At 37.3% G+C, this 17,756-nt stretch overlaps 1 protein-coding gene across 3 annotated transcripts in view; it reads left to right on the forward strand.

Moving 5' to 3' along the window:
* The window catches only part of sema6ba (sema domain, transmembrane domain (TM), and cytoplasmic domain, (semaphorin) 6Ba), a 194,653-nt gene that overhangs the window by 123,837 nt on the left and 53,060 nt on the right, over window positions 1-17,756 (forward strand). For all 3 annotated transcript variants that reach the window (XM_055201303.2, XM_055201304.2, XM_055201301.2), the window contains 4 exons: window positions 2,633-2,723; window positions 3,031-3,150; window positions 6,809-6,897; window positions 9,730-9,947. In XM_055201303.2, the coding sequence (XP_055057278.1) occupies window positions 2,633-2,723; window positions 3,031-3,150; window positions 6,809-6,897; window positions 9,730-9,947 (518 nt within the window). The remainder of the gene's footprint in view (window positions 1-2,632; window positions 2,724-3,030; window positions 3,151-6,808; window positions 6,898-9,729; window positions 9,948-17,756) is intronic.

Genomic DNA, 17,756 nt, shown 5'->3' on the forward strand with positions numbered 1-17,756 from the left:
ATTTTAATGATATTTTGACCATTGAACTGGGAAATGTCCCCGGTTTTCATTAAAAAAATCTGGTTATCTTACCATGAAACCAATTGGTTAATATACGACTGAGATCTGAGTGGTATTCCCTACTGAAATAGCAGCTAAAACCAGCCAAAAACTGGTTTGAGCTGGTCTCCCAGCCTGGTTTTAGCTGGTTAAGCTCATGTAGCAGGCTGGCTTTAGAGGGGTTTTGGCCAGCTTAAAGGATTAGTTCAGCCAAAAATGAAAATTTCTGTCATAATTTACTCACTCTTATGTTGTTACAGACCTGTATAAATTATTTTTGTTCTGATGAACAAGAAGGAGAATATTTTGAGGAATGTTTGTACTGTATTTCCATAGTAGGAAAAAGTAATACTATGAGAGTGTATGGGGTACACGAACATTACAAACATTCAAAATATTTTCCCTCGTGTTCATCAGAACCAGGGGCGTAGCCAGAATTTTATTTTTGGGGGATCCTATCCTAAAATGAGGGGGCAACTCAACAATATACAGTATATATGATGTAGATGGCACATTGTCACCGAATATTAATGAACTCTCATGCGAAGATGACAGCGTAAGTCAGTGGTTCTCAACTCCAGTCCTCGGGACCCACTGCTCTGCATATTGTGCATGTCTCCCTTATTTAACACACCTGATTCAGATCATCAGCTCGTTAGGATAGATTCCATGAACTGAACTGAGTGTGTCAGATATGAGAGACATCCAAAATGTGCAGAGCAGTGAGCCCCAAGGACCGGAGCCGAGAACCACTGGCGTAAGTTACACACAACAATGCATGACATGAGCTAATCCAATCAAGTTTGAAAATAGCTGCATTTTACCGCGCAGCATTTTGATTGGTCAATCTATCAATCAAACTAAGAAATCAACATTTTCTTACTTTATTTTAAGCAATTGGAAATCTAAGTGGGCCGGACATGTAAATGAGGGGGCCAAGGCCCACCCAGGCCCCCTCGTGGCTACGTCCCTGATCAGAACAAAAAATTTATACAGGTTTGTAACAACATGAGAGCGAGTAAATTAAAGCTCACATAACACAAGCTGGAGTACCTATAGAGTACTATTACATTCTTTATATCTCCAAAGAGTCTTTATTTTAATCAGATTTACAGTATAAAAGAAAGATTAGCTTTACCGATTTCCATAAGATAAGATTAGATTTAGCTATTTCCATCTTAAACCAGCTAAGACCAGCCAAATATCTTAGCCAAGCTGACCAAGCCTTCAGCCTGGTCAAGCTGGTTTAAGCTGGTCTTCCAGTCACACCAGCTAAAAAGTGATTGTAACCCCTCTAAAACCAGCCTACACCAGCTTAACCAGCTAAAACCAGGCTGGTCTTTGGACTTTTCAGTAACGATGTTGAAACATGGCACCACATTGATAAATTCAAATGTCATTGGTTCTTGTGCGTATTGTGACAAAACACAACTAGCCATGAGATGTGTAAGAACCAATGAGTTTGAAGCTATTGACAGTTTGATGTTTCCTTCACTAGGAAACGTCTAGAAATTTTAGCTTATTCTTTAACCCTCTTAAAATAGGCACATTTTTACATTTTAAATTTTTTAAACTCTTTTCCCGCCACAATTTTTTAAAAAAGTTGGCAGCCAGTGCCAGCATTTTTTATGATTTTCAAAAAAAGTTTAATGCAAAAAAAATTATGCTTTCAAACAAAAATAAAATGTTTCATCCTATCTTCATTTGTTCTCTTTTTATCACCTCTCGAATATGGGTAGGTTTCTTCAAAAATACAAAATTTTGAGCAAAAATATTTTTTTTGTAAAGGACATGTGTTAGAGATCAGATTCAGAACGAATACACAGGGTTTGTACTGTTTTTGGATCAGTGGATACTTCAGTGTTTTATAATTTGGCTAAAAGTGCCACCTAGCGGATAATAGTGGAAATATGGATTGCCGTAAAAACTCGTCATTTGCAGGGCAGCCTATTCTCTTAATTGACAAGTTAACTCGTCAATGGTGGGGAAAGAGTTAAACATTTACGTATATTTTTAAAATAAGATTGACCTGGATATTCATAAGATTGCAGAGCAATCTAGTTAAATATTAAAATAACTGCATTCATTTGAGCAAGAAAGATGCAGTAAATGATTGCGTTGTATAAAACTGAGAAAACCCAGCAGGTTTCTGTGCTGATAGACTGAGACAGATCGGATGTGTTTCAGTTGTGAAATAAATCCTCAGACATTACAGAGGTGTTTGAAGCGACACACACACATTTCTCTCTACTGTTGCCTAAAGCGTGTGGAAATCATAACAGCACTTGTGAATGTGTTTGGAGATATGTGTGCTTTATAACAGCTATCAGACCGTCTGAGTGTCACATCCCATCTTCACAAACTCTGTGTGTATGCTTTACAATACTGCGTGAAACGACCAGAAACATCAAATAAGCCAACATAGACTAGTAAAAAACCTTGTTTTTCCATAAATAGTAATGGGAAGATTTGTGTGAACGTTAAAATTAGGGGTAGTAAATAGGAAACATCTTCAGTCTGGTGTAAACAACAAATCTATGAGATGTTTTCAAATATAATGAAACAGACCCGTGTGTGTATTGTATGTTTTTAGAAAGACACTCTTGAATTGGTCGGAGAGACCATCGGTGGAATGGCACGATGTCCTTATGACCCGAAACATGCAAATGTGGCCCTGTTCGCCGGTGAGTCGCACATCTCTCTGCTTGCATTATTCTCACAACTGTAATTTATTTAAGCTTATATTCCCATTGCTCTTTAATCTTTAATAATAACAGCTTAGCACCCTGTGAATGCGCATCATAATAATATTTAACACCGTTTCAATTATAGCTCTTTTATTTACAGCCATAAATGCACTTAACAGCCAGTGATGAACATCATTACGCACAAGGACGTTTAAATTGAGCTCTGCGCATTATCTGTCATTATGACATAACGTCGATGCTCACTTCTGGTTATTGACCACTGACCTGTGCCCTTTGACCTCAGAGGGCAGTTTGTTCACAGGGACAGTGACGGACTTCCTGGCTATTGATGCTGTCATTTACCGCAGTCTGGGAAAGAGTCCGGCCCTGCGTACCATCAAACACGATTCAAAGTGGTTCAGAGGTATCACTTGGTTTAATTCTTTTAATGCATTTTAAGAGATTAAAAAGCATCTTTGTATGTAACCAGGTTCTCCTTGTACTCCCCATACATGCTATCTTTTTGTTTTGTTGCTACTGCTTGAGCCTAAATTTGACCTCTCAATTATTTTTAAACAGCGTTGTAATCATGTATTATGTGTATTTACGGTGCTAAAAAGTAATCTGGCCAAAAATATGTTTTAAATATATGCTAAATACATTTTGTAGAGGGTAAAGCTTAATTAAATATATTTTGGAATATATTAAATATGATAATATACATACACTGAAAAAATTATTCTGATCCCAATTAAATTTAACATAATGAAAATTTGCTCATTTAATTCAATACAATTTTGTTTTTGGATTTAATGAAAAATATGAAGATCAACCTCTGTGAAATTGACTCATCTGAGTTGGGACTGCATGAATAATTTGTGTTGTATTAAAGCAATATTGCTAAAACTGGGTGGGGATTTCCAGTTCCCAGCATGCTTTGCACAAGACTGAATAATGAGAGTAAATAAATATCAAATAAGGGGGTTATTTTATGCATTTTTATTTAAGGTAAGAAAGGAGGGGGACTTATTGATGTTTAGTATGTTGTTATATTAGTATTTAAAAGTGTATCTATGTAAGGAAAAATTGATGACAGGCCGTTGAATTATAAGAAAATAATGCACCCCCAATGTGGTAATGCACCGTGGGTGTGCATTATTTTCAAATAATTCAAATGACTGGAGTCATTTATTCCGCTTATACCACGGTTACCAAAACATGACTCTGGTGCCTATTATTAAGACATTTTAAAGGTTAGGTGTGCGGTTATTAAAAAATAATCAATACCCATGGGACACTCAACCAATCAGAATAAAGCATTCAACAGACCCGTGGTATAAGTGTTTTTTAAATGGTTAACATTGTGCAGACGAGTAGCATCTGCTTAGGATTGACATGTATCCGTTATTTTGGTGTTGTTTTGATCAGATAGTGTAAATGTCTTGATTTTAAAGCATTTACATTGGAAGTGTTTATGCCATAATCAGCTTTTGTTTCAGTTGAGTGTTAGTTATGGTTAGCTTGCTAATGTGTGCTGTTGCTGTAGTGTAATAACTTTATATTTCAAAATTTGTATAGAATTAACATGATTAAATAATAGTGGCATTGTTGAATTTATTAACTATTAGTTAACTATTTTTTATCAGATCAACTCAATTTCATTTTAAAGTAAGTTCAACTAAATTCATATATCTAAATGTATCATTTAATTGCGTGCAAACACTTACCTTAAAAAAAGCAAATTCAATTATTTTTTTCATTTATTCATGTATTTCAGGGGCAACAAATACATTTCTAATTTTACAGCAAAACATATATTTTTTTCTGGCCAAATTATAAAAGTTTACAAAGTATGTATTAAATATAACATTTATAAAGTATTAATAAGTAGTCTTTTTTCCAGTTGAAAATATATTCAATTTGTATTTTATTTTGTAACAAAAGTTTTTTTTTCTTTATTTGTGAATATAAATGCTTTAAAATATTTATATATATTTATAAAAAATGTATTTGTAAAAATATATTTCTGTAAACTTATTTTAAAATATATTTCAGCATTTTTGTACACTCTGGTATAATGCTGCGTTCAGAGCAGCCGCGGTAGAGGTGTCAAGCGCGGGTGATTTCAATCAATGTAAAGGCGCGTTGCATCTGGAGATCTCGCGGCGCGAAAGAGGCGTTTAGCGCAGCACGTTAGATGCGATTCCGCCTCATTGGTGCGAATTGAGCGTTGCCGCGGGAAACGCGCGACTTGAAAAATGTGAACTTTGACAGAAAAATGTGCCTTGTTAAGCAATCAGTAGCTTGCTCTAGTAGTGACGTGATTACAGGAAGCGAGCAAAGTCGCAGAAGCCCTTCTCATGACGCAAATTTCCGCGTGAATGTCTCTGACTAGAATTTCACGCGCAGCTTTCACGCGTGAATGAAGTGAGTAAACTCAAAATGTTCAAGCGGAAAACTAGACGCAGTAGACGCGAATTTGACGCCTCAAACGCGGCTGGTGTGAACCCACAGTAAAACTTTTGAAACAGTTATTCTTTCTGTATTTTAGAATAATAGTTAACTCGTCAAAACTTACAAATAACACAATAGGAATTTTGTTGTGACTAAAAGCATCCAAAAATAATCAAAACTGTTTAGCCAGTCTTTGCCTGGAATTAACAAAATACTCCTCATTTCGAGCTTTCACACTGGAATTATTTGGTCCAAGTCATCTGAATCTATAAATTTTTTGAATACATTTTTAGTTTTCAAGGAAAAACATGGACTGAAACGTCTGCTTTTTGTTTTGTTTTAAAGACACTGCACTTTTCACCTTGCATATGTTAAATATAAGTAACTTTTTCGATTTACCCTTTTTGTTCACTTTGCATATTTTCAGCATGCAGACACATTTGTGTATTTTGTTGACATTGCCTTTTTTTGCTCTACGTACCTTTGATTTGAATGCTTCCTTCTTTCTTTTTTCAAATGCTTTTTTGCTTTTTGATGAATAGTTTTCCAGTAAAAGACATTATTATGCTAGGCACAATTATACGAGTTTCAAGTCAACCTAAACGTATCTTTTATAGTCATGAAACAAAAAGTCCAGTTTTGACTGGAAAGAACCTTGTATTTTTCTCTCCAATTTCCAGCATTTGAGCAGATTGTTTTTTTTAAACATAACAGTGAAGTGTTTCTATAAGTTTGAACACTTTTAGTAGTGTACATAACTAAATTGAGCATGGATGACTTTTTCAACCATGGGGCCGTAACCCCCTAACAAAAATCCAGATGACATAACAATCATTGAAATAAGATGAAACTGCTAACAACCAAGATATTTCTTTGTGTTATTTTTATAACGAACATACATCTTTATGCCAAGCTTCAAATGTTGCACAATAGACCGACCTTGAAGTCAAAAACGATTGACATCCACTGTGCTAGAATATTTCTTTGATTATTTTCGGGAATTTATAACTTATTGAGATTTATCATTTGTGTCGCTCCCTGAAACCTGGAGCATTAGATTTTAAAATAGTTCAAGGTGACAACACCGAATTCTTGGTGTGATTTCACCCCACATGCATCGAAGTGTTAATAAAGCCAATTATTTTTTACCCAAGTTGTTTTTCACAAATTGTACAAACCTGAGTCTCATTCAGACAAGAACAGGTGGATCTGTGTGTATTATTTAGAGCTTGGTGCTTGAACCTTGAATTCTGATGAGCCATAGGATGAATATATCAAAGTCGAGAGTCATTTAGTGACTGAGAGAGACATAAAGCCGAGTCTGCTTTATGAAACATATTCAACTCCAAGAGAAAGAAGCCAAAACCTCTGAATCTTCTTTCTTTAATTTTGTATTTATTTATAAGATGATCTCGACTTTGTTCGCCTGTGTTGTAATGTTTAGTCTCAGTATCTCTCTCCATCTCTTCCTCTCTCCCTCTGGGTCTGTGCATATGTTGTTTGTTCAGATAGATGTTTTTATAATGAAAGATGAGTGTTTGTCGTATTTGCGCTTCAATTTACACTCCACATGAAAACTCTTTGTCTACTGCTAATTTGAAGCTTGCATGTGTTTGCGTTTCTTACAGAGCCATATTTTGTAAGCGCCGTTGAATGGGGTTCTCATATCTACTTCTTCTTCAGAGAAATGGCCATGGAGTTCAACTACTTGGAGAAGGTGAGAAAGATGAGAAGAGAGAGACAGATGATTCACAACTGGCAGCGACGGATGATGTTCTCGCTTTGCGTTTTGAAAGATCTAATCACATTTCTTCCCCATGGACTTTAGTCAGGGTAGACGCCATATGGACGAGAGTTTACAGACCCTTAAAAGAATAAATGGTGGCTGTGTGGCAAAAGCTTGCAGTCTGTCTGTCTGTTTTTAAAGATGGACACCAAATATAATGATGGTTTTTAAGGTTTCCTCGAACCTGTCCGCTCTTGTTTGGCTCAACGGGTCACCCTGCCCAGAAACTTCATTAAAAAGATCAATTTTCAGAATTTGGTGGACTTCAAAGCATTGATAGATAATACCAAATGCTGTGGATAAACCAGCAGATAAAAGCAACACACAAATATTAACCCTACGATTCAATCGTTTAGAAACACTTAATAATCCTTTATGCTCATTTTTGAATAATAGTAAACCTAATCAGATCTATGGAATAACACAAATATAACACAAATACAATACAAATACAATGAAAATACAAAACTCTTTCTCGCCAGCGTTTAAAAAAAAAATTGCCAGCCAGCGCCAGCAAGTGTAATGCCTTCCAGAAAATGTTCTTCTTAAAATGTATGAACATAAAATATATCAATTGAAAGAACAAACCCTCTGCTTAAAAAAAAAGTTTCATCCTAACTTCATTTGTTTTCTTTTTATCACCTCTCAAATATGGGAAGGTTTCTTAAAAAACACCAAATTTTGAGCAAAAAGCTGAAATAATTTTATTTTTGTGAAGGAGATCAGATGCGCAGCGATCCTCAAACTTACACAGACATACAGCTGTTTCCCTAAGGCGATACTTCTGGGTTTTATAAGTTGTGGAAGTATTATCCTGGTGGATAATAGCGGTATTGCGGGAAGCCAAAAATATTCGTCATTGGCAGGGAAGCGTTTCTTTTAATTGACGAGTTAATGGTGGGGAAAGAGTTAAGTGTTGTAAAACATCAAAAATATATTAAAGCGGTTGGGTTAATATTTACCCCCAAAATGGTATATTTGAACCAACAATGTGTTAAAACAACCCAGCATAGGTTAAATTACAACGCAACAGGTTGGGTTTTGTCCCTGTTTGACACAACATTTTTTAAAGTGCTTGTTCTATTTGATCTTCAAAGTAGTAACCCTTTGACTACAGTTTGTAAAATCGTGTAACATTTTACCCAGTCTGTCATAGTGACAATACTGGTAGTTTGAAAGATATATTTCCACGCTATCTTATTGCAATTCGTACGTATTTTGCAAGGTGGCTAAAGGTACATTCACAACACAAGCGACTTTGTGAACTCCACTGCTTCGCTCTCATTGGTAGTCTCGATCGAAAATCGCTCATCATTTGCATAAAGTTAAACTTTTTTCAACTTTGCTTTTGTCACTCTGCTAATGCTAGTCACTGCTAATGTGAATGAGGCTTAATTCGTATTAATCTATTAATCTGTACGACTACATTCATACATTTTTGTATGATTTGCCTTGACCCCATAACGTTGGGGTTAGGGGGTCGGGTTTCGTTATCATTTTTATGATAATCATACGTTTTTACATGATTAACTTTATATGAATTCATACGAATTAGCCAACTCGTAAAATATGTGTCAATTTTCGAGAGATCAGGCTGGTGTTTCACTGAAGATAGGATACAAAAGTTAACACGCGTACACCACACAGATTTTATAGACTATATTACAAGACAGCAGTAACAACATAAACAAATGTCTTTCGTTGAACAAACGTAACTTCTGGTAAACTCCGCAAAGAATCAATAACAACAAAGTCCTTTTAGAGTAGTTCATTTCTGATAACAAGCCAAATAAACAAGAGGTACACTGCAAAAAATGATTTTCAAGAAAAAAATTCTTAGTATTTTTGTCTTGTTTTCAGTAAAAATATCAAAAAATTCTTAAATTAAGATGCTTTTTCTTGATGAGCAAAACGACCCAAGAAAGTAAGTGTAGTTTTTAGACCAAATAAATAAATAAATAAGTGATTTTGTGCATAAAACAAGCAAAAAATTTGATTTTTTCTTGAATTTAGTGTTTAAGAAAAATTTTCAAGATTTTTTGCTTACCCCATTGGCAGATTTTTTTTGCTTGTTTATGCACAAAATCACTTAAATCACTTTTATATTTTTGGTCTAAAACCTAGACTTATTTTCTTGGGTCGTTTAGCTTATCAAGAAAAGCATCTTAATTTAAGGATTTTTAGATATTTTTACTGAAAACAAGACAAAAGTACTAAGAATTTTTTTTCTTGGAAATCATTTTTGCAGTGTAGATTATCTTAGTTCAAATCATAGCTAAAGCTATCAAAAACTACACTGAGCTAACGTTACTGGGTAAAATGTGTACAATATAATGTATACAATCTTAACTACAGATCGGTTGCCAAACCTCCTTTCACAAAGCCCTGATCAATGATCGCCGTCTCCCCTCGTCTTTAGGAAACTAAAACATTTGTTTTTTGTATATATTTGTTCCATCCAGACCTGTAACCATGACTGCGTGCATGCGTCCGATGAAAACCGTCTATAGATATAGATTATAAAAAAGTTATCTTAAAGGATCAGGGGAAAAGCAACAGGCTGTTTAATTGTACGTTATGTATCATAGACTATGTGGATCTTTTTGTTGAAAGGAATCTTGGGTAATAACATGCCACAAAAGAGCAGAAGAGGCGTTGAGATTTAAAAACATTTCTCCATTGAATCATCTCTTTGAGTCTTGCTGTGAATAGAGTCTGTGTGGAAAAGCAAACCAAACTGCTTTCTTTCTAAACATGTGTTAGGTAATGGTGTCCAGAGTGGCACGTGTGTGTAAAGACGATCTGGGCGGCTCTCAGCGCGTGTTGGAGAAGCAGTGGACGTCGTTTCTCAAGGCACGTTTGAACTGCTCGATCCCCGGAGACTCGCACTTTTATTTCAACCTGCTGCAGTCCACCAGTCCCATCATACGCATGCAGGGAAGAGACGTCATACTGGGGGTCTTCTCTACACCATCAAACAGGTAACACAAACACACAGGATGGATGTGAGAGAATATGGTGTGATGTGTCGACAGAAACTGGAATATACTGTATGTGTGATGAATGCAGAATTGACATATAACAGCCTTCATCCAAATATATAACATTGCATAACAGCTCTTCAGACTTTTTGTGCTCCTGTAGCTCAGTGGTAGTGCGTTGCGTTAATAGCGCATAAGGTAATGGGTTGGAACCCAGGTGAAAAAATGTATACCTTGCACTTAGGGTAAAAGCGTCTGTCAAATGCATAAAAATAAATGTAAAGTGGTGCTACACCGGACACACACACACACGCACCCCTCTGCGATTTGGCATCTTATTAGTCCATTTTGAACCCGAGCAGCCTGAATGAATCCAATTTCAAGGCAATTTGGATTTTGTTCTTTTGATATGACCCCCCCCCCCCCCCCCCCCCAAAAAAAGCTGCTTTACTTAAGTAAGAAGAAAATCAGCTGAAGGGTTGTAAGAGTTTGATTGTCTAATGGGAAAAATGTTTAAATTCTGTTATCGGGGATGTTAAGAAATAACAAAAACACATTTTAACTACTGCATGAGCAAAACACTGAACTCCTGTGTGAGATTGGAAATAGCTGGCTTATAATGTTCTGCAAATTACAATAGCTGTTGTGACATCTGTCATAATGTGCAAAGAGGGCGAGAGACAGAGAGAGAGAGAGAGCAGAGAGAATACTAGAAATACTTGTATAACACACGTCCATAAGATGTGATAATGCCCTTGTTAAAGTGCCTTCTTTCATAAAAAGCATTTGCAACACTATGATATCTTGGACACTGTGATGATATAATCATAATGTTGTGTGGAGCATCTTACAGCAAGTATAGGATATATAAATGTGGTATTTAGATGGTACTATGGTAAATAGCAAAGTAAAAAATGGGGTGGTGGGTCAATACAATATAAAAATTACTGTAAAAATAAGTTTGGCTTAAAGCTGATTTATACTTCTGCATCAGACATACTGTACACCGTAGGCTACACGTAGGTTTAAAGGGACATTCCACTTTTTTTGAAAATATGCTCATTTTCCAGCTCCCCTACACACTGATATTACGCACTGCCCGAAAATAGTCCCCTTGGTTACTTTCAATGGCAGGGGACTATTTTCGGCCAGGCGCAATATCACTACTCCTGCTGCAGCCATGGTACATCAGCAAAGTCCTTGATTATTACGCCAGAATGAGAGTATAGTTCCTAGCATATCTGCCTAGAAAATCACAACTTTTAATTTTCCATCTGTCGTAGTACATGGTGTAACTACAGAAGAGTCAAGTTTTAAATATCGAAAATCTTTGATTATTTTTTAGAGCCATGCTAATGGTCTAATCAGATTCAATGGATTATGCTAAGCTATGCTAAAAGTGCTAGCGCCAGACCCGGAGATCAGCTGAATGGATTCCAAAACGGTAAAAATCAAATGTTTCACTCTAGGGGAGTTGGAAAACGAGCACATTTATAAAAAAGTGAAGTGTCACTTTAATTTATATTCCGCCACTGATGGGCATGTTACTGGTGTAATAAACAGTAACAAGGCAAAATTCGGCAAATAAACAGCAACTTTTGGTACAGATGAGTTGTTATACCACTCCTTAGCTTGGTCCATCTTGCAAAAATGCAAATGCAAAGCTATATATCACACTTTTTTTGACCCAAGATCCGCATAGAATTGACGCATTGTTAACTTTTTTGGTGAGATGTGCGTCAGGCTCAAGGGGCAAGCTTTCGGTCTATATTGTGAAGCCAACATAAAAGTGACTTCCCAGATAGCAAAAAATATCCGCATGGCTCCTTTATGCCGCCAGCCCCAAGCTGTCGGCTATAGGTGCGTCCCGCTGGCGGGGATGAAACTTTTGCCGCCGAATACGTCACTCTCATTTGTTGCGAGATGCCCGACTGCTTAATTTATGCAAAAGCGGCTGCCGCGGCGGTCCGCCGTCAGACCTGTTTGCGATTACGCCCTTATGACGCTTACTGCCGCCAGAGCACCGCCGGTGGTCCGCCGACTCATTGCTATCTGGGTTAGGGCCGGATTTACTATCAGCTTGGGCCAGCGCAAACCATAATTTTTACGTTAAATAACCACTGTCGTGATTTACTAAAGACGCGCAGTGGATAATTAGCGCTGAAAAGGTGTGGTCTAGTTATTTTTGTGACTGAATGCATTTCTAGGAGTTTTCCTTTTGAGAGCTCATTATAGTTGTGCGTAGGCCCTACTGCATTGCCGGGACGAGGCAGGTTACACGTTGGTTTTCATTTATACTTTTGCGTCGTTGTCCGCGTCGACGTGCAAACACACATGCAGACCGCTGGTAGGCAGTATCTACGCGTATTACCACAGTAGCAGCGGGACCGTCAATGAAGAAGCAGCTTGGCAAGTTTAACCCACAAGCGAAGAAGAAACAGCAACTTGTTGTGTATGTTTTGAGATTACCAGCAGTGATGGAAGTAAATAAACAGCGACTAATGTCGCAGTTTGAGTTAAATCACTCCTTAACTTGACCCATCTTTGTTTTCACCATTGCAAACAGAAATACCTATGACAGTTTTTTTATCTGACGGGAGGGATTCTGGTGGACCAATCACAGCGATTGCAGTCCACATAGAACTGACACGCTGTTAAAAATTGGGCGAGGTGCACAACATGCTATGCAGAGGCTACAGATGACCTACAGCGTAGATCTTATGCACGACTATATTGCACTTAAGACACTAAAGTTATTGGAGGAGATTATTTAAATAATTACCATACTTTTCGGTCTACAAGCCGCATTTTTTTCATAACTTGGCTGGTGCTGCGCCTTATAGTCAGGTGCGCCTTGTAAGTCAGTATGAATTCATTTTGACATTTATGAGGCAAGAGACAACATTACCGTTTCATCCGTGAGAGTCCGCTATATGCTGCTCCTGTATTTATGTAATTCAATGGATTCAGTGATGTGGAATGACGAGTATGCGAACTTTACGCTAGTTGGCTTGTTCGGTTAATTTAGACTATTCAACCTTCCAGGTAAGTTCTGTATGCTTTGGTTTATCGTTTAAATAAATGATAATATTACTTTAACGTACAGACATCTATTCAGCCTGCTGTTCTGTCTGCTATTGTTTAGTTGAATAACTTGCCTTTCCAGATTAAATGTCTGTTCTTCAGCTTGGATTTTGTGAAATAAATTTTTTAATAAATGCGATGTATAGTCTACTGTGACTTATATATGTTATTTTGTCTTAATGACGCATTTTAATGATGCGGCTTATACTGGAAAATACTGCAATGCAATGCAAATTACTAATGTTTGCACGTGTGATATTACGGGTATTATTTAACATTATTTAAAGGGGGTCGCACACCGGCCGCGCAAATCAGATTTTTTTTCTAAAAAAATCGAACACATTGTTTTCTATGAGTATACGGACACCGGCGCCGCCAGGTGACATCATATTTGTCCCAAATCATTAACTATTAACATTGGCTGCTAACGTATACTTTGTATTTTGAAGTAGACGCTATCTGACGAAGCTCGCGCTATTTAATGTGCACTTCCGGTTTATGATACCTCCGAGTTGTCCTAGACGTGACGTGGCACGGCGCAACGCTGAGCTGTGCGAGCAGTGTGCGATCCCCTTAACACAGAAAAATTTCTTAAATCATTTTGTGCTTAAAAATGGCTGCAATTGTAGTTTATAAGAGGAGGCTTGGCAGAGACACATAAGAGTTTATTTGTATTGGCACAAGAACATATTATTCAAAAATATTGTTTGCCAAGCCAAGTTATTTTGTATTTGAATCACAGGAGAGGTCACACAATACCAGGTGTTTCAAAACTTCTTGTAAACCTTCATTTTTTTCCTTTTGAGTGTACTTTGGCTTTGTTAGCTGGGATTTCACCTGCGATGTCTATGGTGCTGAACTCAAATGCGTGGCGTTAGTAGATTCCCTGCTTCTTTGCAACCCTGAACTAATTTGCGATGCTCTTATTGGATTGTGTTGGTCATTATTGAATAAGCTGTTGGCACTGCGTTATTTAATTTTTTTTGTAAATAACCTGCAGACATTACCACTCCCAGCTATTTTGGAATTGTGCTCTAGCCCTAGTTTGCCCCATTTAGTAAATCTGGCCTTAAAGGATAATTCCGGTATTTAACACTTTGAGTCTCATTTCTGGTTTGTTTTGGATGAACTACAGTGATGGACACAGAAATTTTGACAATGGGTCGTGTCTTGAGTTTTTGACTCGTTTAGAAGCGTCTCTTGACTGCTTCAGAATGGAAGTCAATGGCCATGCACAAACATGTCATTAAAACAACACTTAACGTTCATTTTCAAAACTGTGCTACTCACCGAGTGGTTCGTGGTGTTCGTTGATGATTAAAAACAAGTTGTGTAGCGAAATACAGTTTCTGTCGTGTTTTATTTGGCATTTTGTAAAAATTCCATTGACTTCTCTGGAAGACTCTTAGCTCGCTGATATATCACTCCGCCGCCGGGAAACAGAAAAGGGACTGTTTACATGTGGTTGTTGTTTTTTCGCTCGGTTTCTCTCAGAATAAATTTTTCCCATATTTGTAGGGCTGGACCAGAATATTCGAATATTAGTTCCGTGGGTTGACATTCGATTTTTAGTTTCGAGATTCGAATATATATATATATAAATATTTTACAGCGTTAATGCAGAGCTTTTGCCAAGCAGGAAGTGCGCTTCACGCTCCCGCTCTATAGGTGGCGCAGAGAGACCAATATCCATAGCCAACAGCCACCAAACGCACACCAGTGGAAGAGATCGTCTCAAACGGAAAACGCGCTTCCTGCTTTGGCATTCACGCTAATAATGTTGTAAACAACGTTCAGTTTCTTGCAAAAACTGATTGATTTGCTTCACAAGACGTCAATATGTCACACGGAGTTATGGGGGATTACTGTTGTATTGGATATATATGCTTTAGCTCTTAAAGTGTGCGGATCTGTTGACTTGCATGACGGAGCACTGGGGTTTCTGCAAAATATCTTCTTTATTGTTTTGCTGATGAAAAAGCATATTGGATGGTGTAAGTGTTTTAAATAAACTTGATTTTGAAAGTATGCTACCGTTTTATTACAGTTTGTTGGACTACGTTCATTCATGCTTCAGACTCAAATATAGAGCGGAAGTATATACGCCGTTGTGAGGTATCTGAAAAAATAGTTCCACTATAGCTAATAACACGGATTGAAATCATACATTGCGCCAATATATTTGTTTTGAATCATCAACGAACACCACGAACCACTCGGTGAGTAGTACAGTTTTGAAAATGAACGTTAAGTGTTGTTTTAATGACATGTTTGTGCATGGCCATTGACTTCCATTCTGAAGCAGTCAAGAGACGCTTCTAAATGAGTCGAAAAGTCAAGACACGACCCATTGTCAAAATTTCTGTGTCCATCACTGTAGTTCATCCAAAACAAACCAGAAATGAGACTCAAAGTTTTAAATACCGGAATTATCCTTTAAACTGCAATTTATCGACTGGCCACTAGAGGCTGGTTTCAAAAGAGTCAAAACCATAGACCCTCATGTTAAAATGCCCAACTTTACAGCAGAAATAAATGTGTTTACAGCCCGGTACAAAAAGTGGTTTTGGTCTAAACCAGTGGTTCCCAACCAGGGGGCCGGGCCCACAGTGGGGCTTCAGTGGATTTTCAAGGGGGCCTCAAGATGATTAAAAATTGGACAAAACAAGCATTAAAATAAGCGAAAACAAGCGAAAATCAAAATGTTTCTTTTTTTGGCCATTTTAGTATCGAATATACATCTGTCTAGTTATTCCAAGTTCGGTTTATGTGAAAAAAATTGAGTGAGTGGAGGGCCTTCAAATATTGTTGTGGGCAACTTGAAGTGAAAAAGGTTGGGAACCAATGGTCTAAACAGCTAAATTATTCCCCTTATGACAACTGTGAGGGGGTGAATATTTTTGTAACTCATCCATTTAAATGATATTAAGTCTTAAAATTTTGCATAATTAAGGGCGTGGCCACTGAGTGACAGGTGATTTGCTGCTGCTGTCACTACTGTCAAGCTAGACGGGCGTAGTTTCAGCTACCAGGCACCTCAGCTCCACCCACTTCCCGCCTCTTTGCCTATTTTCGGATATATGCAAGTGATGACATAGTACCACCATGGCAATGGCAGGTTCTGACAACTAAAATGCTCTTCACACTGATCCATATTTTTATGAGTCTATGGTCAGGCAATGGTGTATGGTACGCATTTATGCGTAGGCTATGCCGTTCACTCGATGCAGAAGTATAAATTGGATAAATTGAACAAAAGTAGATTAAATTGTAAGAAAAACAACAGATTTGTATGCTGTTACAGATCTTTGAATAGATGCCCAGTGTAAATGGAATTTTATCTTAAGCTTTAATAAGCAGTTGGCATCTGTAAATTCAGTAAAAATGATTGACATATCAATGTAAAATGTCTCCTTGGAAACTGGGTCCTATCAAATATAGACAAAGGGTACCTCAGAGGAAAACATCATGAAAGCTTTGATGCTTGAATTTCAGCTCGACTTGTAATGTCTCAGTTGTTCATAACACCTCCCGAAACAACCAAGACTTTTTTACAAGCATGAAACGGGTTTAACTCCCAATAGAGGACATACATTTACATATACTGGGCACCAACAATAAAGAGGTTGAGAAGAAAAGGAACAGAGAGAAAAGTAGAGAGATGAAGTAGATATAAAACGTATTACCAAACGATAATCTGAGCTTGTGAGTTTATGAAAGGGAATAAATCAGTCTGCTCCACGTGGAACTGAATGGATAAACAGTGGCGTACATCATAAAACCAGTCCAAATGTTGTTTAACCAGCTCTTTGTTTTCGTCCCAAAAGCTTGTAATGCATTGTAGGAGCTCTTCGACACAGGCACACGTTGCATGTGTATTCGTATGATATACCGCAGTCCATCGGTGGATGATAAGAGCCGCTTTCCCTAAATTACCTTTCATTGTGTTGTGTAGGATTAGAATAGAAATGTGCTTTGCCATCAGCGTATAGTGAAACACTCAAGGAGTTATCTCTGCTCTGCTTTATGTGTTTATTTTTATACTTTTAGAAGGGCAAATAACATTGTAATCTTACGGGAAGATGTACTGTATTCACCCTCTGCCGATTAAAGGGGCCATGGCATGAAAATCTGACGTTTTCCATGTTTAAAGTGCCCATCTCATGACTGCTTTTTCACAAGTTAAATAGGTGTATGAGTTCCATAAAGCATGTTTTAAAAGTTGTTTGCTCGAAATAGCTTGTAGGAAAAGATTGTAACCCATCTGTAGTCGCCTATGTTTCTGTGCCGTTTTGAGGTGGTAATTACATATTTATTTGATCACGCCCCAATACTAACGTCATGTGCTCAGTGATATCGTGAGCAGTACAGACCATACTGTGTTATTATTTTTATATATTATTATTAACGGTATATGTTTTGCCAACAGACAAATCATGCAGAAAAGTATCACTAATAAGTACACTACAGGAGAAGAAACTCATGACACACAATGATTCCAGAGTCAATTGTGATGTAGCAGTCTCAACAATACACTCATTTTCCCTCGGTTAGTTTGGCAAAACACTATTAGTTTCTATATTACTTATGCTGCGTTCCAGAGCCCATCCAAACCAGTAGGACGTGGGATTTATCCTTCTTGAAGTGTCCTAGCTCCTACTTCAAAGCGTTCCAAACATTTGAAGTGGAACGTAAACAGAAAACATGGACGACCGACCGGTCTTC

The sequence above is a fragment of the Misgurnus anguillicaudatus genome, chromosome 2 (genome assembly GCF_027580225.2).
Source record: "Misgurnus anguillicaudatus chromosome 2, ASM2758022v2, whole genome shotgun sequence".
Classification (NCBI taxonomy): Eukaryota; Metazoa; Chordata; class Actinopteri; order Cypriniformes; family Cobitidae; genus Misgurnus; species Misgurnus anguillicaudatus.